General features: G+C 44.1%; 5 protein-coding genes across 5 annotated transcripts; 3 read left to right on the top strand and 2 right to left on the bottom strand.

Annotated features, from left to right (window-relative positions):
• Window positions 1-9,613: 9,613 nt before the first annotated feature.
• Window positions 9,614-14,491, bottom strand: LOC115776743 (histone H1-like). The gene is made up of 2 exons (XM_030724507.1): window positions 13,848-14,491; window positions 9,614-9,736 (listed from the first exon to the last, which is right to left on the bottom strand). The coding sequence occupies exons 1-2, from the start codon at window positions 14,489-14,491 to the stop codon at window positions 9,709-9,711; spliced, it is 672 nt and encodes a 223-aa protein (XP_030580367.1). The 3' UTR covers window positions 9,614-9,708.
• LOC115776746 (histone H3) lies at window positions 11,479-11,938 on the bottom strand. The gene has a single exon (XM_030724510.1). It carries the CDS (start codon window positions 11,929-11,931, stop codon window positions 11,521-11,523), a length of 411 nt encoding a protein of 136 aa, XP_030580370.1. The 5' UTR covers window positions 11,932-11,938; the 3' UTR covers window positions 11,479-11,520.
• On the top strand, window positions 12,191-12,599 carry LOC115776750 (histone H2A-like). Its single transcript, XM_030724513.1, has one exon. It carries the CDS (start codon window positions 12,202-12,204, stop codon window positions 12,586-12,588), a length of 387 nt encoding a protein of 128 aa, XP_030580373.1. The 5' UTR covers window positions 12,191-12,201; the 3' UTR covers window positions 12,589-12,599.
• Window positions 14,492-19,101: 4,610 nt separating the features above from the next.
• On the top strand, window positions 19,102-19,501 carry LOC115776752 (histone H4). Its single transcript, XM_030724516.1, has one exon. The coding sequence runs from the start codon at window positions 19,112-19,114 to the stop codon at window positions 19,421-19,423; it is 312 nt and encodes a 103-aa protein (XP_030580376.1). The 5' UTR covers window positions 19,102-19,111; the 3' UTR covers window positions 19,424-19,501.
• Window positions 19,502-21,605: 2,104 nt separating this feature from the next.
• Window positions 21,606-22,766, top strand: LOC115776745 (histone H2B 1/2-like). Its single transcript, XM_030724509.1, has 2 exons — window positions 21,606-21,993; window positions 22,619-22,766. Exons 1-2 carry the CDS (start codon window positions 21,623-21,625, stop codon window positions 22,749-22,751), a joined length of 504 nt encoding a protein of 167 aa, XP_030580369.1. The 5' UTR covers window positions 21,606-21,622; the 3' UTR covers window positions 22,752-22,766.
• The last annotated feature ends 2,098 nt before the right edge of the window (window positions 22,767-24,864 follow it).

Below are 24,864 nucleotides of genomic sequence, written 5' to 3'. Positions count from 1 at the left end.
CCCCCCCCTCAAAAAAAAGTGCGACTTATAGTCAAGTGCGACTTATATATGTTTTTTTTTTTCTTTATTATGCATTTTTTGGCTGGTGCGACCTATATTCCGGAGCGACTTATAGTCCGAAAAATACGGTAATAGACTCCAATTTGTTCATGTAAATGGGGAGTCTTCTTCACACACAAAAGTTAATTATGGAGTTCCACAGGGTTCTGTGCTAAGACCAATATTATTTACATTACACATGCTTCCCTTAGGCAGTATTATTAGAAGGCATTGCATAAATTTTCATTGTTATGCAGATGATACTCAGCTTTATCTATCCATGAAGCCAGATGATGCACAGCAATTAGTTAAACTGCAGGAATGTCTTAAAGACATAAAGACCTGGATGACCTCTAATTTCCTGCTTCTAAATTCAGATAAAACTGAAGTTCTTGTACTCGGCCCCACAAATCTTAGAAACATGGTGTCTAACCAGATACTTACTCTGAATGGCATTAGACACCCATCTCCCCTATGTTAGTCTTATCTGTCCTCCTCTTGGGTGGTTGTTCTGAATGGAATTTTGTTGTATGTATAATGACAATAAAGTTCTATTCTATTACCTTGGCCTCCAGTAACACTGTGAGAAATCTTGGAGTCATTTTTGACCAGGATATGTCCTTCAATGCACATATTAAACAAATATGTAGAACTGCTTTTTTGCATTTGTGCAATATTTCTAAAATTAGAAACATCCTTTCTCAGAGTGATGCTGAAAAGCTAATTCATGCATTTATTACTTCTAGGCTGGACTATTGTAACTCGTTATTATCAGAGTGTCCTAAAAGCTCCCTGAAAAGCCTTCAGCTGATCCAAAATGCTGCAGCTAGAGTACTGACAGGGACTAGAAAGAGAGAGCAGATTTCTCCCATATTGGCTTCTCTTCATTGGCTCCCTGTTAAATCTAGAATAGAATTTAAAATCCTTCTCCTCACATACAAGGTCTTGAATAATCAGGCCCCATCTTATCTCAAAGACCTCATAGTACCATATCACCCTAACTGAGAGAGAAGTTCACTATTGGGAGTAGAATGGGAGGCAGAGCCTTCAGCTTTCAGGCCCCTCTTCTGTGGAACCAGCTCCCAGCTTGGATTCGGGAGACAGACACCCTCTCTATTTTTAAGATTAGGTTTAAAACTTTCCTTTTTGATCAAGCTAATAGTTAGGGCTGGATCAGGTGACCCTGAACCCTCCCTTAGTTATGCTGCTTTAGGCCTAGGCTGCTGGGGGGTTCCCATTATGTATTTCTTTTCATTCACCTTATTTACTCTGTTTATACTCCACTCGGCATTTAATCATTAGTTATTATCAATCTCTGGCTCTCTTCCACAGTATGTCTTTTGTCCTGTCTCTCTCCCCTCAGCCCAACTGGTCACAGCAGATGACTGCCCCTCCCTGAGCCTGGTTCTGCTGTAGGTTTCTTCCTGTTAAAAGGGAGTTTTTCCTTCCCACTGTCACAAGTGCTGCTCATAGGGGGTCGTTTTGATTATTGGGTTTTATGTGTTATTATTATAGGGTTTTTACCCACAATATAAAGCACCTTGAGGCAACTGTTTATTCTGATTTGGCATTTTCTAATTAAAATTGAATTGAATTGAACTGATGTTCTTGTTGTTGTCATTATATTGTAATCATCATTCACAGCCACAAGTCTGTTGAGTAAAAGTTTCAGTCTCGAGATACTTTAAAGTATCTCATTCGTCTGACTTCTAAAGTATCTCAGGACTAATGGTACTTTCAGTTTATAACTTCTACTGTTTTTCATGTTCAAACTTATTCATCATTATCGTTAATGAAAATCAGCGAAGTAACAAAAACTCAAATTGATAAAATATTTTTGTTAACTAAAAATGACAATAAAGGGGAAAAATGATAACTAAAACTATATTGTGGGTTTACAAAAATCACTAAAAAAAAATTGAAATTATAGAAAATTGACTTTCGTTTTCGTTATGTTATCTAATTTGTGGAGTGAGATGAAATAATTTTTTTCCACTCTAGCAGTTTAAGCTGGGAGTGCCACAACCGTGTGCGTGTGCTCATCGCACTGGTCCGACAAGTAATGGCAGCAGTTTGCCGAGAAAGCAGCAGAGTCCCATATGGGGTTTCTTTGAGTACAACAGTGAGACAGATAGAAGTGCGTGTCTTGGTGTGAATGATGAAAAAATGTGTGGAACATTTCTCATTCGGAAAACCACCAACATCAAAGTCCACCTGAGACACGCGCACAAGTTTATTGTAGAGCTTATCGGGTTTTGGAGTTTGTTTTTCTTTATGTTTCTCCCTGCTGATGTTCATGTGTGTCCTTAATGTTACACACATTTAGCACGTAATGCTGCTGTCTTGTTGGTTGTTGAATGCAAATGAGATGGTGAACAGAAAACTTCTCTGCTTGAGTTTATTTTAAGTTATGATCTAAATTCTTTAATTTCATTCAGTAAAACAACAAGCTTACCTCGTGTGGTGGAGAAAGTCTGACCGACACTGGGTGCTCTGTTTCCTCTCAGTATGAGATGCTGCTGCAGTGGCTGCAGTCAGAATGAGGAGACCTTTTTATAGAGGGCAGGCTGATTATGGCCAAACCCGCTGAGTGGCTTCATGCCCTTATTTGAACATGTCTTTACTGCTGAGTGGAGGAGGAAGAGGTGCTCCAAATGTCTCAGAGGTGTTTACCTGGACTGAGCAGCACACTGCTGTGCATTTGTAGAGCAGTCACTAGTAACTATCCTCTGTGTCTGTATCTTTCTGATATGAATATTGCCTGCTGTGCCCAACAGTTTATTAAGATGATGACAGGAAACCAGAACAGTTGTCAGAATCATCATTTCTAACTTTTGTTGCAGTTGGACTGAAACTTCTCCCGGCCGACTGGGACAAAATATCGAGTCATTCTAAAGATTATTTGTCTTATTTCAAGAAATCTCACCAAGTGTAATTATCTTCCTGCACTGGCAGATTATTTCACTTACTTTGGAAAGATTCAGACTATAAACACTTCCACTGCAACAATCACCCTGCTCTGACTTATTTGTCTTCAAATAAGAGCAGAGGTTACTGAAAGCTAACAGAAAGCAGATGATTAAAGCAGTCAGAGAAAAAGCAGAAGTGACTTTGTGCTACAGAGGTTTATGTTTAGCAGCTGCAGTCTCGACCTCATTTATGTGAGCTGTAACTCGCTAAGTCATTAACAGATGAAGATAAGATGAAGACTTCTGCTTCGTGGATGACCAGTTCCTCTTTTTGTTTTGCCTCTCGCTTTATTCACTTTGTGAAATACAGAAAAACAAAGAACCTTTCACACACTGCAGAGTGCTGAACAAGAAAACACAAATAATTTACAAATCTGTCAAAAACTAAGAGTTATATTAATATTTATTTGGCAAACAACAAACTGAATTTACATTTTTATACCCAAATTTGAGCCGACACACTCGACTATTGATCAGTGAGATCAATAACATTCAACCACAAAAACTGGTTTACTATTCAGGAATTGTAACTGTAAGCATCTTAATCAAAAATTAATAATAATGTGTTTTATTTGTTTTTCTGCTTTTTTGTAAAACAGTAAATTTGAAAAATCCTTTTAACATTTAGTGTATTTTAAATTAAATATTTTGAGGAAACAGCTTGCACATACTGGTGGTTTGAACATTACAGAAACATAAAATTGATTTTGCTAATTGCACTTTCAGGGCAGCTGTGGCATAAACCTCACACTGGGTGGGGGTCTAATAAATTTGTTAAGACCTGACAAATGACTCCACACTCAGTAAAACATTTCAGGGTCACCTCTTAACACCAGGCTGGCTGTGAGAGAAGCAGAAGGACGACTATAATGTTAGCTGCTGCCTGTCCAGTTAACAAAAGAACACAACCTAAACAGAAGGATGAAAATGAGGAGGTAAAGCAAAGAGCAACATGAAAGCAGCAGCGTTCCTGCAGCGCAGGCCAGAGGAGCAGGATTAGCTCTGCTAACCAGCTGAGCCCTAAAGTCCCGATCAGATGGCATCTTCTGTTCCAGGGAGGAGGTGGAGTCATGGTCTGCGGGTGCTGTTGGGTTATTAACCCCGAGCTGTGATTACTGCTGTAGGCTGAGTGCTGTTATTTCTGTTGTTCTTACATCCTGACGTCTGTAAGAATTCAGCTCCCTGTCTCTGAGTTCAATGCTCTGTTCCTGGTTTCCTCTCCAGTCTCTGTGCTGCACCATCTACAGGCTCAAAGTGCCAGAAATGAATCTTAAAGAGGGATCCAAACATCACTGAGTTGGCAGTCCTGCATTGGGAGCTTTTATTGTGTGAACTCAGTTGTTCTGAAACACTGATTCTGCTGCAGTATGTAAAGCTGCTTTATTTTGCAGCTCACACTGAAGATTTAACATTTCATTGTGACTTACATGATGGCTGTAAATATCTGACCACAGCAGTTCACCTCACAGCAGACGTTTGAAAATTGATGGATACTCTATACGTTTGACAGGAGACCATAGTTTAGCAAATCATCTTCCCTCATGGATGTGAATCACAATAACACTTCATAAAAACCACATTATGTGATAGCATAATTTTCAGTCATAAACTTTGAATTTGCAAGAGACTGCATCATCCTGCATGTGTCTTAGGGGACACAGTTTTAACTCAGTCAGGTTTCACTGTGACGCTGACAGAAGGAAGCCAGTGGGAATAAAGGACTCATTAGAGCCCACTTTGACTGTAATGGAGAAAAAAGAATGAAGTTATGACAGAACTCTCTCTCTCTGAAAACCCCAGGCCTTTCTTATTGTACTGACTGCTAGCAGTGAATGGTGGGGCAGGTGTGCACTGTTCAGCTGCAGGTACAGAGATGACTGCAGTCTCTTACAGAGAGTTCCTGGAACAAAAGTTGGTCCACAGTGCACAACACTGAGCTTCAAAGCCCAGGCTTAATGTGAATGACCTTTGGATGGTCTTTAACAAGGCTTCTTATGTTTGCACAAGCCTTTGTTTCCGGTGGATGTACCTTTAGAGAGGAGAGTTTTTATTCTGCTGCAGCACCTAAGCACCGAGATCTGTTAACAGCACAGATTAAGGTCCTAAAAATGAATGATTGTGTGATTTGATTTATGTCCATATGCAGTGAAGCTGACTTATAGTGAATCCATCTTAATGACTGTGAAAGTAGTCTCTGGAGCTTGCAAAAAGGGTGACTTTTTGTTTCTTGAAGAGCTTTCAATTCTCATCCAAAAGGCTTCTTCGGTTCTCAAACCAAAAGGTGGAGAGACCCAAGTATTCAACCCCCAGTGGGCGTAGTCCTCTGGAGGTGGTTGACATTGAAAGCTGTGCAAATGTTAGCTTGTGTATGTTGTGACAGTGCGAGCCCTCTTGCTTTGTGTGTCTATGTTGAAGTCTGTTTTAAAATAACCTGCGGCTCCTATGGTGTTTTCCAAGGAAAGGACAACAGGAAATGAAGGAGTATTTGTGTTGGACAAAGGTCAAAGGCTATACATGAATAAATACTCAAGAAGTAAGTAAGTAAGCAAGTAAGTAAAATTTTATTTATATAGCATCTCTCAAGACATAGATCACACAGTGCTTCACAACACTAAAATTACAAATGGAGTAAGGAGGACAAACATATATATTAGAAGACTGTGGTCTTGCCGCTTGCCTCTGAACTTTAGCTCCACTCTGCCTACCCCTCATGGCTGCAGCTGCCACTGCGAAGCCTACTCTAGGCACCTGGTGAGGTTTTAGGTTCACTTTTCTGGGTAAGCAGAGATTGAAAGCTTCTCCCTCCTGCTTTCTGAGAGTGCTTGTTTCTCTAATTTTCTCCAAGGCTGGGCCAAAAAGACTCTTGGCTGGGTCACAGGCTGCATCCATGACTTCAACCTTCTGAGTGTCTCCCAATCATGACAGGTTTAGCCATAAAGCTCTCTCACCTGAGACTGCAAGGCCCATTACATGTCCACAACCTTGGACTGCTCCCCTGGACGAGCGTAGGATGAGATCTTTGACCACACAGATCTCATCCCAGAGGGCCGGGTTTGGAGGCCCATGTCCTCTAAAATCTCTGCCTGATAAGCTGACAGTAGTGTAACCGCATTAAGGGAACACACTGACTGTGCTGCATATTTGTACATCCTTTGATAGATGGATGCAGTGAGGCGATCCATCTTACTGGGCAGAGAAATATTAGAAGAAGCTGAAAGTGACCTGCGGTTAGGGTGAAGGTGATAGGCCACTGAAGGCTCCGCTGCTGGGGGTCCGTCAGCCCCAGCTCACCACAGCTCACTTAAACAAATATGTAGGACCGCTTTTTTGCATTTGCGCAATATTTCTAAAATTAGAAACATCCTTTCTCAGAGTGATGCTGAAAAGCTAATTCATGCATTTATTACTTCTGGATGAACTACTTTTGGATGAGTGATATCGTTATAGTGGGGTGAATAGTTTTTGCGTCAGCAGGTTTGTATCTCTTCTGGCGTTGGCAATTTAGTATTTATTGATTGTGGCTGAGTGACTAATAAATAATTGGCTTAAGATTGAGAAAAGATTTTATCAATTACTGTTAATGATTAACAAATAAACCGATAAATAAAATTTTTTGATTACAATAAAATTGATTAATTGAAAATAAAACATGTTCATTGAAAATTAATCAATTAATTGAAAAAAAAGGGGGGGAAATTTGAGAATTCATTAAAATGTCTGACAACAATACTAAGGTTTTGAAAGCAATTACCCCACGGAGTAATTCATTGATTAAATTACTCATTGCAAAGATATCAGAAAACTGGCATAAACGATGGCCACATATTGATCAACCCTGGAACTTTAAAACCAGATGTGGTTCCACACACAAAGCGGAACAAAAGAAGGGGAAGAAAGGAGAACGACAAAAAGACAAAAGGCAAATAGAACTTAATGTCCTTCAGCTTTTTGAAAAAGAAGGGCAGAAATTGATGCAAGCAACTAAGGACAAGAAGAATAAAAGCCTGGAAGATATTGAGAAGAATCACATCTCAATTCAATGAAGAAGCCCTCCTCTTATGAAAAGGAGCTTAAGTTTGAAAAAGTATACCCTCAGCTTCCAGTGGTTAACCACGATGGGAACTACCACATTAAGGATGACAATGAGAGAATAATTGACGTGGGACAAGCGGAGACAATTATAAAATTGACTCCTTCTTCTAAAAGCAAGAAGAAAATGTGAAGCTAGAAGTTCTTTTTCAAGAAGGTTCCTCCCAACTGTATCCAGCACTAAAATACAGAAGGACAGACAAAAAACTTTAAGAGAGATTGAAAGAAGTATAGATGAATGCTTGTCAGATCTAGATAAAGCGACTACCTCAGTAGGTCAACTTGCTTTGGAGAACTAACTAAAAGAAACTGAAGGCACAGAAAAAAGACCTCCAGAAGGAAGAATTGCAGAGATCAGCAATGACATTACGTCTAAGGAAGAGGAAAACACCTGAGAAGATGTGTCCAGTAATTATAAGGGGACAGACAGTGGAGTACAAGCCCTGGCAGAATACGGACATGTCAGATATACTTGAGAAGCTAACAGTTTTCAGAGGGGTGTTACAACTGTGGAGAATTTGGCCATTTTGCTTGTGACTGATCCCTTCCTAATCTGAGATGAAACAGCTGATTCCTCTCACTACCCATACTGGTGTCAGAGCACACGTCCAGTGCTTTTCTTGGTAGAGATCCCCTGTGTAAATTAAACTGCATAATAAAGTGTACACCGGACAGCTGTCTAGTGGAAATACCAAAGGATACTGCTCATCAATTATGGATGACAACAGAAACTGAAGGATCGACAGTATTTTGGATTGGAGATTTGAGCGCAGACTTCATGGAGCCAGTCAAGTTATGGGAAAAGTTCATTGCGGCAAACATGCCGAAAGCAAAACTTCCTGAATGCCCGTTACATTGCATGCTTAAGTACTTCAAAGATGCTTCAAAATCAAACTCAGAAGAATGGTTGAGTTGTCAACCAGAACAGGTTCAACTCTCTTCAAGCTGAATAATTTTGGGATCACAAGGAGCAACTATGAAGATAGAGGAAAGTGAATATCTGCAGAAAGAGTTTGATATTGTGAAAAGTGTGCCACATGTAACTCTGCTGGTATGTGAAGATTACGAGCAGAAGGACATAGGAGAAAGGGCCGCACTCTGTACGGCTTTGGAGGTTAAAGTCACAGTTCGGACACACAACTACAAACACACAAAGGTCCTTTTAAGGACCGCCCACACACTCAATGGGAACAAACGATTCCTACCTGCTTACAGCACGGCTTGATACTAATCACTGTACAGTAATGTTGCTCAATTATTGTCCACACTAACACGCCCTTCACTTATTGAGGGAGTCTTGACAGTCAACACAGGTTGTATAAAGCTGTTTGCGGTTCATATTTGCTGTATACTGCTTTCTCTTCTGATACAATTTAACAATCCACAAAATTACAGGTAAAATGATTAAGCAGGATGGTCCACTGTCCCAAAATCTCAGTATAGTAACTCAAAGCACTGCTTAGCAGTTTGTATGGTCCTTGGGCCACCCTCATGAAGCCTGTGTCTGATTGGTCAGACACATTCACACCAGTGGCTGCTGGAGGTCATTTTGTAGCTCTGGCACTGCTCATCCTCTTCCGCCTCGCAGAGGAGCAGATACGGTCCTGCTCATGGGTTCAGGACCTTCTACGGCTGGGGTGTCAAACTCAATCACTGAACAGGCCAAACAGGATTAACTGAAAATATTTTAATCAGAAATGTGAATTTGAATGGCCAGCATACAGCAGCTGTTAATGTCAGTAACACAAAAGCAGCTGAAACCAATTAACCCCTCTGCTACTTTACTGAGCAGATCAATATTGCAGAGGTTTCACTGACTTGATGCTAAACTCTGATTAAAAGGCGTTGCTTTAAGTTTTTTGAGCAGTGGATTATTGAATGTCTGATCCGTTGGTAATGAGAGGGGGAGATGAAGCCTTGTGAAGCTTTGAGGTTTCGTCCCAACTGCACCAAGGAAAGCTTCAAACACAGACCCTACCACCGAGTGCTCAGTTGCAATTACAGCAGCCACAAACTTCCAAAGGATTCCCGCTTCTTGTTGATTCCGGTTCCAACACAAAAGTAGCAAATTCAGTCGTGAGCAGCTGCCTTCATCCTGAGAATCAGTGTCTAAAATAACGTTTAAATATGTTGACCTGTTACTGCTTATATTGCCTTGAAGCATGATTTAGATTGATGTGACAGGTTTGTGCTGTGAAGTGAGACGACAGATGTTCCGACATCAGGAAACAACTTCTAGTGGTAACGATCAGGACACCCCTGGATTTGTATCACAAACATTTTCCTGACTTTCACAAACAGAACGTCATTGTAATGTAACCTATAATATGGAAAGATTCACATTCAGCTTTTGGAAGCACTCTTGTGGGAATGATTCCTTGTGCTGCAGTGTGAAAATGAAGTGTGTGCATGAGGGGATTGTGTTTTTACTAGTTTTTATTGATGAATGAAATCCGCTCAGTTGTGCTTGGTTTCAAACAGCTTCTTCTCTGGATGAAGTTTTCTCCAGCCTTTGGGAAAAAAATCCCCTCACAGGGGCCGAGGATCCTGCTGTGGAGAGGTACTGTGGAGCCACTCTATGAAGGTGTGGGGATGCCGGCTTGTGGAAGATTCAGTAATGTAATGGGTCCTTCAAACATCTGGATGAACAGAAAACAAATATACCTGAGATCATCACGTATATTGAGATATCATTTTGCCTGAATTCATTTCAGTGTTATGTATTATTCTGGATGATTTTTATTTCACGTTGTTTTTTTAAGGAGACGCACGATGTTCACAGATGACATCTGTTTACTTTAATTAGCGCCTCTGGGTAGTAGAACGAGGTATGTTTAAAGTGTGGAATTTTGTTTGGTTTCTGAGTTCAGGTTTGTGAGTAATGTTGTTTAGTGTGTATTTGAAATATTTTTTGTTTGAAACTGTTTGAGTTTTGTTTATTGAAGTAGCATTTTCCTTATTGTGAATTTATGTCAATTTATAGAATTAGTCCCTTTTCCCTTTGTATGCTTTATCGCTGTTTTCATGGTGCATGATGAAGTTGAAGAATTAAGCACCTGTGGAGACTCTCCATTCATTGACCCCACAGGATTGTTTTTTCTCTGTTTTGCAGTTTAAATTCATCCTGTTACCTTGTTTGGATTTCAAGGACTTTTTTCCCTCTTTTTTTTTCGTGCCATCAGCACAGCTGATAGACTGGAAACTTCCATCCAGACTGTCACCAATACATTTCCCAACATGTCCCTGAGCCAGTTTTATCTGGATCAATGTTCTGTCCCTGTGGCTTACAAACATATTCAAACACAAATGCCTTTGTCCCCCACATTTTATTATCAAAGGCATCACAAAGTTTGTCAGTGACCAAAAATGATCATTTCTGACTTCCAGTCTGTCGACGGTCTGCAGAACACCGTGCTCTTTGATCTCTGTGTTGATTGTGCGAGTCCCGAGCTGGAATGCTCACAGCCACAGGGCACACTGGATGTTTACCACGGTCAACAACAAACACACAAACAGAAGAGAAGCTACATCTGCTTCCATCATCATTCAGAGCCCGCTTCAGTGATCAGTCACACCTCAGCCTCCTCATGTGGGGACATGACACATTACACTTGGCTTCTGCTCCTCAGAGACTTTCAGACTTTGTGAGGCAGTGATGACATTATTGTGTCCTCGAGTAAAATGAATTCCTTGTCCCGGTATGAGGACATACATTAAAATAAGTAGCTTTTGAAACAACTTTGTAACAAAGTAACTTCCTGTTCATCAAATCTACTTGTAATTGTTATACTATCAGCATAATCTATATGCTCAGGAGGTTAATACGGTGTGCACAAAACTACCACTCAAATAACCTTCGGTCCTGTGATGTCACTGAGGTGTGTTCCTTGGTGATTTTCAGCAGTTACCTGTAACATTTGTATCAAACAGCTGGATTGAGATTTGATAGATTATCATGTAGGAGTCAGCGCTTTACACTTATGAATGATTGGCTCTAAAAAGGACCGTGTGTGTGTGTGTGTGTGTGTGTGTGTGTGTGTGTGTGTGTGTGTGTGTGTGTGTGTGTGTGTGTGTGTGTGTGTGTGTGTGTGTGTTATTACAGCGCTATAAACATCAAATTAAGTGAAGGCAGATTTCTAAAGAAACTTTAGTTTGTGGTGCTCAGATGTGCAGTTACACTCTGAATACTGGGGAACAAAAGGAGCGTGACAAAATAGATCAGAGGATTGAGCTCTTTCAATGCAAACTTCTGACTTAATGCACTCTAAAAATAAGTAAATTGAATATTTGTAACTTATTGTGCAGAAGCAGTTATCATGAGGCATTCGGAGTGAGTGCAGTGTGAGAGGATCGAGCTCTCGGTGTGGGAGTGGGGGGGGCTCTGAAAAGAGCCGTTGGGTTTGCTTTGGTGCACGGAGGCAGCTTAAGCTCTCTCTCCGCGGATGCGTCGGGCCAGCTGGATGTCTTTGGGCATGATGGTGACCCTCTTGGCGTGGATGGCGCACAGGTTGGTGTCCTCGAAGAGGCCGACGAGGTAAGCCTCGCTGGCTTCCTGCAGAGCCATGACGGCGGAGCTCTGGAAGCGCAGGTCGGTCTTGAAGTCCTGAGCGATTTCTCGGACCAGGCGCTGGAAGGGCAGCTTGCGGATGAGCAGCTCGGTGGATTTCTGGTAGCGGCGGATCTCGCGCAGAGCCACGGTACCGGGCCTGTAACGGTGAGGCTTCTTGACGCCTCCGGTGGCCGGGGCGCTCTTGCGAGCGGCCTTGGTGGCCAGCTGCTTCCTGGGGGCTTTGCCTCCAGTAGACTTACGGGCGGTCTGCTTGGTTCTTGCCATCCTTTCTTCCTTCTGTCAACACGACAAAACGTAGCGACAGGAGCGCCCGCTCGATGCTCTTATATTGTGCGAGCGAGCGGCGGTGACGCGGCTGTGACGTTGCGTCAGAGCGCCGGCTCATTGGCGGCTCTCTCGTGGGCGAGGAAAGCGCGTTCAAAGTGCGCGCCACAGGCGACAGCGGCCCGCCCCTGCGCGCATATAAGCGAGGCTTTGCGCTGCTGCAAACACATTTCCTTGGAGCGTTGAAACTGCAACGAAACACAAGTCAACATGAGTGGACGCGGCAAGACCGGCGGCAAAGCCAGAGCTAAGGCCAAGACCCGCTCGTCCCGTGCTGGACTGCAGTTCCCCGTGGGCCGTGTCCACAGGCTGCTGCGTAAAGGCAACTATGCTGAGCGCGTTGGTGCCGGCGCCCCCGTCTACCTGGCGGCCGTGCTCGAGTACCTGACCGCTGAGATCCTCGAGCTGGCCGGCAACGCTGCCCGCGACAACAAGAAGACTCGCATCATCCCCCGACACCTGCAGCTGGCTGTGCGCAACGACGAGGAGCTCAACAAGCTGCTCGGCGGAGTCACCATCGCTCAGGGTGGCGTGCTGCCCAACATCCAGGCCGTGCTGCTGCCCAAGAAGACCGAGAAGCCCGCCAAGGCCAAGTAAACGCAACTTACTGCTACTGCAACACAAAGGCTCTTTTAAGAGCCACACACTGCTCTCTGAGACGCAGCCTCACCACAAACTACACAATTACAATCCGCTTCATTCACACTGAGCTCAGTAACGCAAACCTCAGTCTGCTGCATTAAGACATTTAATTTATGCATTTAAAAATCACATCATTTTGGATGCATCAACTCACATTGCGCCATTTCGGATTCCGTACAGCTCATGAAATACCGCCACACGGATGGCTCCGCATAGTCAGTCCGACCAATGAAGCTGAACAGTCGAGATCCTGAAAGCACAGATTTCAGAGGACAATGGGAGGCAGAGCCTTCAGCTTTCAGGCCCCTCTTCTGTGGAACCAGCTCCCAGCTTGGATTCAGGAGACTGACACCCTCTCTATTTTTAAGATGAGGCTTAAAACCTTCCCTTTTGATCAAGCTTATAGTTAGGGCTGGATCAGAGGACCCTGAACCCACCCTTAGTTACGCTGCAATAGGCCTAGGCTGCTGGGGGGTTCCCGTGATGCACTGAGTGTTTCACTCGGGTTTATACACCACTCTGCATTTAATAATTAGTTAGTAACCTCTGGCTCACACAGCACGTCTTTCAGTGTGATGAAATAAACTCTCATTCAGATGAGAGAAAAACATGCATGGGTCAGACCCACTGGCTTACATCAGCTGTAAAATTCAGTGCTTTCCACGAGAAAATAAAACGGGCAGAAATCTCGAGCGCTTTCTCCCCTCTGCTGTTTATGTGCTTTAAAAGGAAATGTGCTTGCTGCATTTAGTAACTGCATCCTCACTAAGTCATTACTGTGTGGGCTCAGCAGCCTCAAAGTGAAGGAGAACCCCTACTCTTATAAAAATGAATACATTGAACTGAGGCAAACGCACTCATCCACAGCTGGATGCAAAGAAAGGTCAGGAAAGTTTCTCCATCCTCTGAGTGTGGGATGACCTGTTGGAGGAGTTTCAGCATCTGAGAGTGTTGTTCACATTAAATCTTTTGTCAGTTGAATTGAAAATAAAAGTCTAAAATCTATTTGAGAGTGTAGAGTAAACCTGAGGACATGTCAACAGGCCTCATAGTGTGTGTGTGTGTGTGTGTGTGTGTGTGTGTGTGTGTGTGTGTGTGTGTGTGTGTGTGTGTGTGTGTGTGTAGTGATGTGAGTGCAGAAGAGCTCTCGGGTGATGGTGTGGTGGCTCTGAGAAGAGCCTTTGTGTAGTTGTATTGTGAGTGTGAGCGCTCACTTCTTCTTGGCTGGCGCGGCCTTCTTGACTTTGGGCTTGGCTGCTTTCTTAGCGGGGGCTTTCCTGGCTGCTGCGGGGGCCTTCTTGGGCGCCTTTTTGGGGCTCTTGGCGGCCGCTTTCTTGGGGCTCTTGGCGGCCGCTTTCTTGGCGGCTGCTGCGGGCTTCTTGGCCTTCTTGGGGGACTTCTTAGCGGCTGCGGCGGGCTTCTTGGCTGCCGCCGTCTTCTTGGGCTTCTTGGCCGCTGCTGGTTTCTTGGCCGCGGCGGGCTTCTTGGCTTTAGCAGCGGCTTTCTTGGCGGGCTTCTTCTCTTTACCCTCAGCCGCCTTCTTGCTCATCTTGAAGGACCCGGAGGCCCCGGTGCCCTTGGTCTGGACCAGAGTCCCCTTAGCCACCAGGCTCTTGATGGCGGTCTTGACGCGCGCCTTGTTCTTGTCCACATCGTAACCTCCGGCGGCCAGAGCCTTCTTGAGAGCGGCTGCGGACACGCCGCTGCGCTCCTTGGAAGCAGCCACGGTTTTAACGATGAGCTCGCCGACGCTGGGGCCGGCCTTCTTGGGCTTGGAGGGCGTTGTCTTCTTCTTCTTGGCCGCTTTGGCCGGAGCGGCGGCCGGAGCTGGAGCTGGAGCTGGAGCTTCTTCAGACATTTTCCACGTCGCTTCCGCACTGGGAGCAAAAACACGAGAGTCACGGTACAGTGATGGAAGCTCGCAGCGCGGCGCTGCACTTAAACACACCATGAGAACCGTGGAGAGTGAAGGCAGCGCGTGGGGCTCCTGCGCGCGGCCTGAGCGGCTCCACTTTGTGTTTTGTGTCCGGGATCAAAGGGCTCCAGGTGTGCGTGTGAACCGCCCTGCAGAGCGACGCTGAAGCGGACCGCAGCGGACACGCGTCTCCTGTCGTCGGCCTCATGCGGAGCTCTGCTGCTGTCTGCGCTTTGTCGGTGGAGCCTCCGGAGCTCGGCGGCTCCGCGCGGAGTGCAGCGCTGCTCGGCGCCTTCTGCCCCTCTTTGCTCCGCTGAAAGGATGAGGACGCAGCGCAGCTCCGTGAAAAGCGGTTTTGTGGATGAGCCACTGTACCTGTTTTCTGCTGATTAGGGATGGCACGCCAAAGCTTTGCTCAGTGATGTTTTGACTCAAAGTTAGGAACAACACTTTTCTGTAGCTTAAGGCCTTGATGTGAGATAGTGTTCAAAAGCAAAATATACATACCTTCATTTTATTTCAGCGTACAGTCTGAGCATATCTTGATAATCTTGAAATTATCCTATTTATATCTTCATCTTGTGATATTGTGTAAGGGCAGTCGTCAAAGCATTTTGCTGCTACTTGTACCTTGTATGACAAACAAACTGATTTGATTTAACAAGAAAGCACATCAAAGTGCAAATAATATAATAACACAATCATTACTCCAGACTGTGACAGCATGTGGCGACAACTGATGATCTTTCACAAGTCCACCAGAACACCCTGAGTGGAGGGGCTCGTCTCAGCACACCTGTGTATCCACTTTTCAAACTGGAGTAATAAATTTAAACCTGTTCCTGATATTGATGATTAACTGTTTGACTGACTCTTGATTGACTGTTACGGTATGGCAGAATTTATTGGTCCATGTAAACAGTATAATTAAGTTGCACTAAGCACCTTCATTTTATTAACAGATTAACTTTTGAGTCCCAGGTCAACTCATTTGACATGTTTATAAAAAAAAAAAATTACTTGGTTTATTAAAGAAAGTCCTCTACCCATCAAAAACACATAAAGCCATCTTTTGAGAACAATTTCAGAATAAAGCCAAAAGCCCTCCAGTGAAGGTGGGATATGACAGCTTGCATCACTGGACACTGATGTTTAAATCATGATTTCATTTTCATGTAATTTCTTCTTGAAAAAATCAGTTCCTACATTATTGTTCAATATGAAGCTTAAGCGTAAATTCAAAAAGGAAGATGTGAAATCACTCATCTGCTTTCTTTCCTGGGATTTTTGCCACCATCACCGCCACTTTCCCACGAAGTCAAACTCAGCGCTGCCCACAGCTCCTCTAGTCCAATCATCTGTCTGCCCGCCTTCCTTGAGCCAATCAACCTGCACTCAGCGTGCTTTAAATATCGCTGTTTACCTGTCATTCTCCCACCTCCCCTTCACCACCCAAGAGCTCCTTCCAAGCCTCCATCCGTGACCAGCATCTAGACTCTGGGGGTCCTGCCAAGTTCCTGTCTCTACTGGGATTCCCTTCAGCTTCGATGGGCCATCGGAGTCAAATCGCCAAATAAGCTGTTTGTATTTTCAATAAATCTCGTTCTCCTAATGATCGCTCCTGATTGAAATATTTTGGTTACATTTTAGCCTCGTGTAGTTTTCAGTTTCTTCAGTCCACTGACTCACCAAAGCAACAATAAGACATTTAGACAGCGTCTGCATCTGAAGAACAATCTCACACATGTCAACACACATCAGCCATAGCATAACCAGAACCACATAAACAGGAAATACCCCCAAAATGCTATTTTGCATACTGAAACTTAAAGGTACAGTCACTCCTTTGGTTTACGTTAAAGAGAAAAAAAAGAATATTGTATCCATAAATATAGATTGGTTAGTGTGTAATTACATCTTCCAATAAATTCATGTGTTTTCAAAAGCTTAGAATTAATAGATTAATATCATTTTTTAATGTCACGTACCAAATATTTGGCCAGTGAACTGTGGTAAAGCAACAGGGAGCTTGTAATATCCCAACTTAACCGTGCTTTGCTGAAGTTTACAGTTAAATCAGATTTCATGCTAAACAGAGTAAAGTAAATGAAGAAATCCTCCTCCTGTTGCTACTTTTTTGACATTTCGCTTAACCCTCTTAATTGGAGGGGAAGGCGAAATGTCAAAAAAGTAACTTAAAGGGCCAAACTGTATGTTATTTTTGACATCAATTATATATACAAACTACAGCAAGACTATATATGTGTTCCTCTGTCATGGAACGTACTCAATAATGAGGGCAAGAAGCCGCAACCACCCTCCCATGGGATCCAGAGGCAGGCAGAGAAAGATCCAGGGGACCCGGGTCATCCACGGCCCACCAGGAGCAAGACATCAGGCCATGCACCCCAGGACCCCCAGGCACCCACATCCCAGGGGCGGCAGTGACAATCCATGGGGAGCAGCGGGGAGCGGTAGGCAGGGGTAACTCCTGCCCTCCGCAACCGTGTCCCACAGGCCACAGACCCAGGACCAGCTGTCCACACGCACACACACACACGCACACACGTCATATATTCATACACACACATACATGCCAGTCACACACCCATGTTCATATACATGGACCATACATGGACATTCAGTGTGGGCAAGCAGGCACCAGCACTGAGCCAAGTACTTGGGTTGTTTTCTGGCATCAAATTAAAACCTTTTTTTAAACTGAACACCATGTGGGCTGCAGCAAACTGAGAAGTCTGAGAAGCACAAAACCTGCTGGTGTGCCTGCAATCATTTTGCCCTCAGAGTGAAGGAAAATTTGTCTTCTTTTCCACATGGTCTTACTCAAAGCCAACAGATGTATACTTTTTGGACTGGAGGCATCTGAGTGAGAGGAGTGCCTTTTAACTGCCAATATAGTTCCATTATATCTTCATCAAGGACTTTTGGAGAAAAGCAAACACAACCTTGTTTTTATTTCCCTTTCCTGACCACATTTTAACACGGGGAAAACCAAAACTCACATGTTTTAGTAAATCAGCTTCTTAGGATGCTCAGGAATTTTAAAGCAGGTGAGTGTGATTTAATGGTTTCTGTTTTATAAGCAGCTTTGTGAGCAGAGAGTCACTGGGCTACAGTGAAACCAGAGCACCTTTGTGGCTGCTCCCTGCACACATGTGCGAGCCACTGACAGTTAATGAACTGATTCATTTAACTATTATCATCTGATTGGCTGATTTCAATCTCCTCTCTCTGTGTAATTGGCTGAAATTTATTTCAGTTCAGCTTCAGTAACAAATGTTTCGTAGTCAGATGGTTGAATATGATGATAGGGACCTACTTGGAATGAACTTGGATGCATTTCAGTCTAATTCAATAATAATATCCATCTTACTTTCTAATGTAAGATGGATAATATTAAGATGGCCACTTTATTAGGAATGCCCGTGCCCAGCCATTGTGTTAGATACTTCCATGGCTATTTTATTAGCTACAGCCATGGCCACTTTATTAGGTACATTAATCTTGTAGCCTAACAAAGTACTTTTTGAAGGTTCAGGTTAAATCCTGCTAAACAGGACAGCGCCTCCTGCTGCTGTCTGTTACTATCCATAACAAGGATATATGTTTTTGTGGGAATTATTGAAAGCAATGCAGGATTTGCTGCAGTTTTTTTTTTCCTTATCATAATTGCAAATGTGCAATAAAGTGTCTCTTAGCACAAACCTGAGAATTATTCAGGTAAAGAACAAATCTCACACACGTGTGTATGCATGTATTTGTATATACGTTTGTGTGTGTATATATTAATATATATATATATATATATATATATATATATATATATATATATATATATATATATATATATATATATATATATATATATATATATATATATATATAGAATTGCAATATATAAATGCAAATATATGCAGTATGTATATTAATGTGTAGGTAAGAAGGCATTTATGTATTTCTTGATCATTGGCAGGTCATTAGAAAGTAAGATGGATATTATTATCATTCATTAGACAGGAAGGAGGGTAGGATCATATACGTTTATACTTCCTGCTCCTTTGCAAGCATACCATATTTTTCAGACTATAAGGCGCACTTAAAATCCTCAAATTTTCTCAAAAATCGGCAGTGCGCCTTATAATCCGATGGTCCGCAAAATACAGTAAAAGTTTAGTTACTTTAAGGTGTTATTTTGTTTTGTTGGATGTACAGATATGGCTCTTTATTCTGTTTTCTCTTTTGAATGTTTGAAACCTCCATCCATGCAGCATGTTGATGAATTTCAGACTACAGTGAAGCTCAGTGAGAGCAGAGAGATCAGAGGAAGTCCAGCAGGCCTGAGAGCGCATCGATCTGCTGAGTCTCATCAGTGTCTTCCTCATTCTCTACATCATTCCTGCTACCGGTCAGCAGGTGGCGCTGATGCTGCCCACGGCCACGAATAAGACCCGCCCCTGTTCTCAATTACGTCCTCAGAGCGCCCTGAAATAGCTGTGAGCACGTCGGCAAGTTTATTCACGATCTTTTGACTGACCAGTGAAAATGAGTGGAAGAGGTAAGGGAGGCAAAGGACTCGGAAAAGGAGGCGCTAAGCGTCACCGCAAGGTTCTCCGTGATAACATCCAGGGAATCACCAAGCCCGCCATCCGCCGCCTGGCTCGCCGCGGTGGTGTCAAGCGTATTTCCGGTCTGATCTACGAGGAGACCCGCGGGGTGCTCAAGGTGTTCCTGGAGAACGTCATTCGTGACGCCGTCACCTACACCGAGCACGCCAAGAGGAAGACCGTGACCGCCATGGATGTGGTGTACGCGCTCAAGAGGCAGGGCCGCACTCTGTACGGCTTTGGAGGTTAAGCTCACAGCTCGGACACACAACTACAAACACACAAAGGTCCTTTTAAGGGCCGCCCACACGTTCAATGAGGACAAATGATTCCTGTTTGCTTTGCAGCATAGCTTTGTGGTTATGACTTCGAAGTGTTATTATACAACATTACACATGTACAGCATGTACAGCACTCAGTACTTAGTTGGGGCTCCTTCTGCCTGGATTACTGCAGTAATGGGACGTGCCATGGAGTCGATCAGTCTGTGGCACTGCTCAGCTCTTCTGAATTGTTGGGTCTGGGGTATCACATCTTCCTCTTCACAATAGCCCATAGATTTTCTGTTTAATTTTTTTTAATGGAATTACTGAAATCAACTTTTTCTTGATATTGTAGTTGTATGACCAGCACCTGTAGTCTTGCATTTTTATATTGCCATTAAACACAAACACCAAGTTGCAGACCTGGGACTGTGCCAGTTCTCACAGGTGTTCAACACAGGTGAGATGAAGGAGAGGCAGATATTATTATGGGCTCTTATCACCATGTAGTAACACACCAGCTCACATTCTCACACATGTGCACACACAGAACTAGTGCTGTGCAAAACAGCAAACTGGCTGATTTCAGTACCACATACTGGGCCACCTGAGTGTTGTAGAGGACAGCTGTGCTTCATGAACACATCTTAAAGGACTGATTACTGTTCAGTTTTTGGAGGGCTGAATGTGAATGTGTGAGCTTCTGTTTGAAATGTGCTGCAAATAAGACTCGACAGTCAACTCAAACTGTTATTTTCAGATATATTTATAGTTAATGTTTGAGGTATTTTTCAGTTTCATTAAAATAATTTCACACCAGTGGCTGAATTTGAATGAATATAGTCTATAAGTGCTTTGAGTGCTCAGAGTAGAAAAGCACTATATAAGAACTAGTCCTTTTTATATACACTATTCACAAAAAGTTAGGGATATTTGGCTTTTGGGTGAAATTTCAGGACGAGCCTAAAATGCATTCGAACCTTTGCAGGTGAACTTAATGTGACCTTCTCTAAGCTTTTGAATGCACATGTCCAACTGTTAAATGGTTCAGAACTTTTTGCACAAGTTGCTGTTCTCTAACGAGGCGCTTAACGGCAAAATTCACAACAGGTATTTGATCCTCGAATCGACCGATAAATGTCCCAGAGGAAACCCACACACACGGGTGAACATGCAAACTCCACACAGTCTTTTCCCACCACATAAAACTGAGCTGAGGAAGTGCCATCAGTGAGGAGAGACCAGGTAACAACATTAAATATAAAATACAAAATAAAAGGGTAAAAAACATGAAATAATTCCAAGCAGGACAACAGTGTTTAGAGTGGCCAATTAACCTAACCCCAGTAAGTGCATGTCTTTGGACTGTGGGAGGAAACCGGACCTAACCCACGCAGACAACATACAAACTCCACACAGAGAGAGGAGGAGCAGCCTGGGCTAAGGAGGAATCAAAGCCAGGCCTTCCAGATGGTAGGCAGCAGTGCTAACCACCGCGCCACCGTGCTGCCTGTACGTATGAATGAGTGTTTGTGATAGGCTGGTGACCTGTACAGGGTGTACCCTGCCTCTCGCCCTATGTCAGCTGGGATAGGCATCACACACACACACACACACGCAACAGAACAAGAGTATGTGCTTGTTGTGTTTTTCCTTTCAGGTGCTGTTTTTTGGGGGGTTTTTTGTTTGTTTATTTTGGAGGGGGGGGGGGGGGGGGGGGGGTTCTGGAAGCTCTCACTGCTTAATTTTCATCCTTCCCAGCTGCAGCTGGTAGGAGCAGGTGGAGCTGAATGGTGAAGGTTTTTGTGTTTCAGTGCGATCAGCTCAGACTGGCTTCAGACACACTTTAGTCCTCTCTGCTCTCTGCTCTCACACTGAATGTGTCTGAACTCTTCCGGTGTTTGATTGTCTGCTGCATAGGCCTCTCACATAAATACGTCATCCGTGACATGCGCACTACTGTTTGGAAAAAGGAAAACGTTTCCCGGATTTGCTGCTGAGCAGAGTGAACAATTGCAGAGTTCCCCGCCTGTCTGCTGTGTGCGTGCCCACGTAACTTTACACGGAAATCATTAAGCCAATGAGAGCCGAGGGTCGGCGCAGCAACATTAGCATGCAGCCTCTATAAGAGGAGCAGCTCCTGCTGTGGAACCACACTGGTTGCTGTAAAGTAACGAGGAAGCAGGATGCCTGAACCCGCCAAGTCTGCGCCCAAGAAGGGCTCCAAGAAAGCGGTGACGAAGACCACTGGAAAGGGAGGCAAGAAGAAGAGGAAGACCAGGAAGGAGAGCTACGCCATCTACGTGTACAAGGTGCTGAAGCAGGTCCACCCCGACACCGGCATCTCATCCAAGGCCATGAGCATTATGAACTCGTTCGTCAACGACATCTTCGAGCGTATCGCTTCGGAGGCCTCCCGCCTTGCTCACTACAACAAGCGCTCCACCATCACCTCCAGGGAGATCCAGACCGCCGTCCGCCTTCTGCTTCCCGGGGAGCTGGCCAAGCACGCCGTGTCCGAGGGCACCAAGGCCGTCACCAAATACACCAGCTCCAAGTAACTCGTCTGCTCTCAACCCACAACACAACGGCTCTTCTAAGAGCCACACACTATACAACAAGAGCTCGTTCTGTCTTTATCTTTGTGTGTATGTATACATATAGTGTGTATGTATACATATAGTTTGTGTGTGTGTGTGAGAAGGCTGAAGTTTTACACCTGTATTCTGATGCCACGGTAACAATATGTATCTTGTGTGCGAGTGTGGGGCATTATGGGATGCTGTGTGCAGTGTATGGGGTGATGAGGTCCTATGACTGCGTCGAATCTTTGCAGTCAGCTGCTTCACCAAACGCCTGAACGTTTAACATATTCAGCAGTGCTGACATCTGCTGGGCGTTTGATGTACCGCTGTTACATGTTGGCCGGCGGCGCTCTAAGCATAATTTTAAAATGATGTCAATCTCAATTTGAGGTATTGTAAAACCAGATTAAATAAATCTATGCTGATCGTGTTATATATGTTTCATTACATCAGTTGTGGTATATCAAAGTGTTGTATATAGACTAAAGACTAAAGTGGTGTTTGAAGATAAACACTTACAGAAAGTGTGTGTGTGAGAGGGGGTAATTATTGCTCTAACAGTGGCTCAGATCACCCAGAACACTTCCTCTTTTTCAGCAACTGGAATCACGTAACGAGGCAGTCACGTGATTTCGGAAAACGGGGCCTCGTTTGGCTTTTGTCACGTGGTGTTCTGAAGAGGCTTCAATTGGAAAGGTGTAGCATCACCAGTGAGTATATGGAGGTGTAATGGTTCAGCAGTCTGACAACATCTACATCATGATGCTCTCCACCACACAGCTGTGAAAGGGCCTCTTCCTCAGGAAGTACAAGTGTTTGTGGGCTTTCGTAATGACAGCTGTGGTGTTGGTTCCCATGATGCACTGAGCACTTCTCCACTCCACAGGTGTGTCAATCCTGCTGCTGCAGGATATTAAAATTTTGATTTGTCGTGTTGGTTTTCCTTGATTCACGAAGTGATGAAGAGGCAAAGTTAAAACAGAGACTGCTCATCTGTTAATGACTGAGTGAGTTAAAGCTCACCCAACTGAAGCTGAGACTGAAGCAGTTTGTCCTCATACTCTTCCCACTCCAGCTGAACTTTTCACCTCATTCCTTCATTCATCTGATTCCTTTCAGTCTCCTGGAGATCCTGCCTTCAGTGTTGAATTGTATAAAGGTTTAAAGTTGTGCACAATTAGAGGTGCAACTACTTTGTGTCATTTTGTCCTGTTTAAAATGAGGCTGCACTGAAAGATAGAAGCTTCCTCCCTGCATGGGCTGTAGGCCCTGTGTGACACTCCCAGCAGTGACATGGTGCCCACAACAAGCCAAACTAGAGAATTTCTTTTTTTTTGTTTAGTCAGGGGAAAAAAAGGAAGTTCAGTGGTTCTATGTGTGTGAGCAAAAATGACTTTATTTCCATGAACACAGACTGAAATCAGCCTTATATGGCTGTGTAGCTCTTCACTGGTCCTGCAGTGAGTTCAGGCATTTTCTGCTTTGTTTCACAGAGAAGGTTCATCGCAGGTTTCACTAAACACATTGGTGACAAATTACAGGAAAAACATTAACCACTGAGACCTTCAGTGAGGACGTGAGTGGCCCTGATATTGCATGGTGTCATGGTTTGGGTCTGTGTACTCTCAGAGGGAAGGCTCACTCCAGAACCAATACAAAGCACCTCTGAGTGATTCATTCATCCTCTGATGAAACATTTCTATCATGATGGGAATGGACTCCAACACACAGAGTGGAGGTTCAGTGGCCTGATGAGAATGAAGATAATGTGAATCAAATTATGATCTCTAACTAGTTGAAAACCTTTGGACGTATTTGCACCAGAACATCTTTCACCTCTTCCTCCTCCTACATTCAGCAGTTTCTTAGAGAAATGTCCAAATAATGGAAAACATGCAGGAAATTTCATATGAGACAGGCTTCATGAGACAACATATAAAGCATACAAATATCTTCTGAACCTGTCAATTTTGGCAAACCCAATTTTTTATTTTGAAAGAAAAAAAAAAGAGACATTGGTTGTGCCTTAGAGTATATAGTAGCACTGTGGCACTCCTTTGACCCTCCTGGAGCAGCTCTGTGCTCAAAGCACCACAAACACTCTTTGATTTCATGAAACTCTGGGGCAGACAGAGCAGTAGATTTTTGTCCCTCATCTCTGGCAATGGAAGCACATTAGAAAGAAGAAGTATTCCACCAGCATGAACCTGGCTCGTTGTTCACATGGGGACATGGCTACAAGCTGGAAAACTGTGCTGAGAAAACAGACTGGCGTCTCCAGCATCAGCTGAGAGGCAGCGATGGGACAGGTCCAAATGTGGCAGCGAGCTGCGGGCAGATCCTGTCAGGACAAATATGAACCGTCTGCTCTTCAACAGTGACCCATCCGGGAGTCCAGCTCTCGGCTGTGGTTTGCTTTGAAGCGAGCAGCTCTCACACGAGTGCGGCTGCGCCATCAGCCTCCAGCATCCTCGGTGTGTTTGCTGCGAGCTCAGCAGCTTCACTTTGTTCCCCAGCTGCGCTCAGCAGATGCTGCTCTCAACTCGGAGCCTGTCAGCCAGCATGCGGCTCATCCACAAAACCGCTTTTCACGGAGCTGCGCTGCGTCCTCATCCTTTCAGCGGAGCAAAGAGGGGCAGAAGGCGCCGAGCAGCGCTGCACTCCGCGCGGAGCCGCCGAGCTCCGGAGGCTCCACCGACAAAGCGCAGACAGCAGCAGAGCTCCGCATGAGGCCGACGACAGGAGACGCGTGTCCGCTGCGGTCCGCTTCAGCGTCGCTCTGCAGGGCGGTTCACACGCACACCTGGAGCCCTTTGATCCCGGACACAAAACACAAAGTGGAG

Source organism: Archocentrus centrarchus, unplaced genomic scaffold, assembly GCF_007364275.1.
Source record: "Archocentrus centrarchus isolate MPI-CPG fArcCen1 unplaced genomic scaffold, fArcCen1 scaffold_37_ctg1, whole genome shotgun sequence".
NCBI classification, from domain to species: Eukaryota; Metazoa; Chordata; class Actinopteri; order Cichliformes; family Cichlidae; genus Archocentrus; species Archocentrus centrarchus.
Note: the sequence above shows the minus strand (reverse complement) of the source record. Positions and strands in the feature narration are given on the sequence as shown.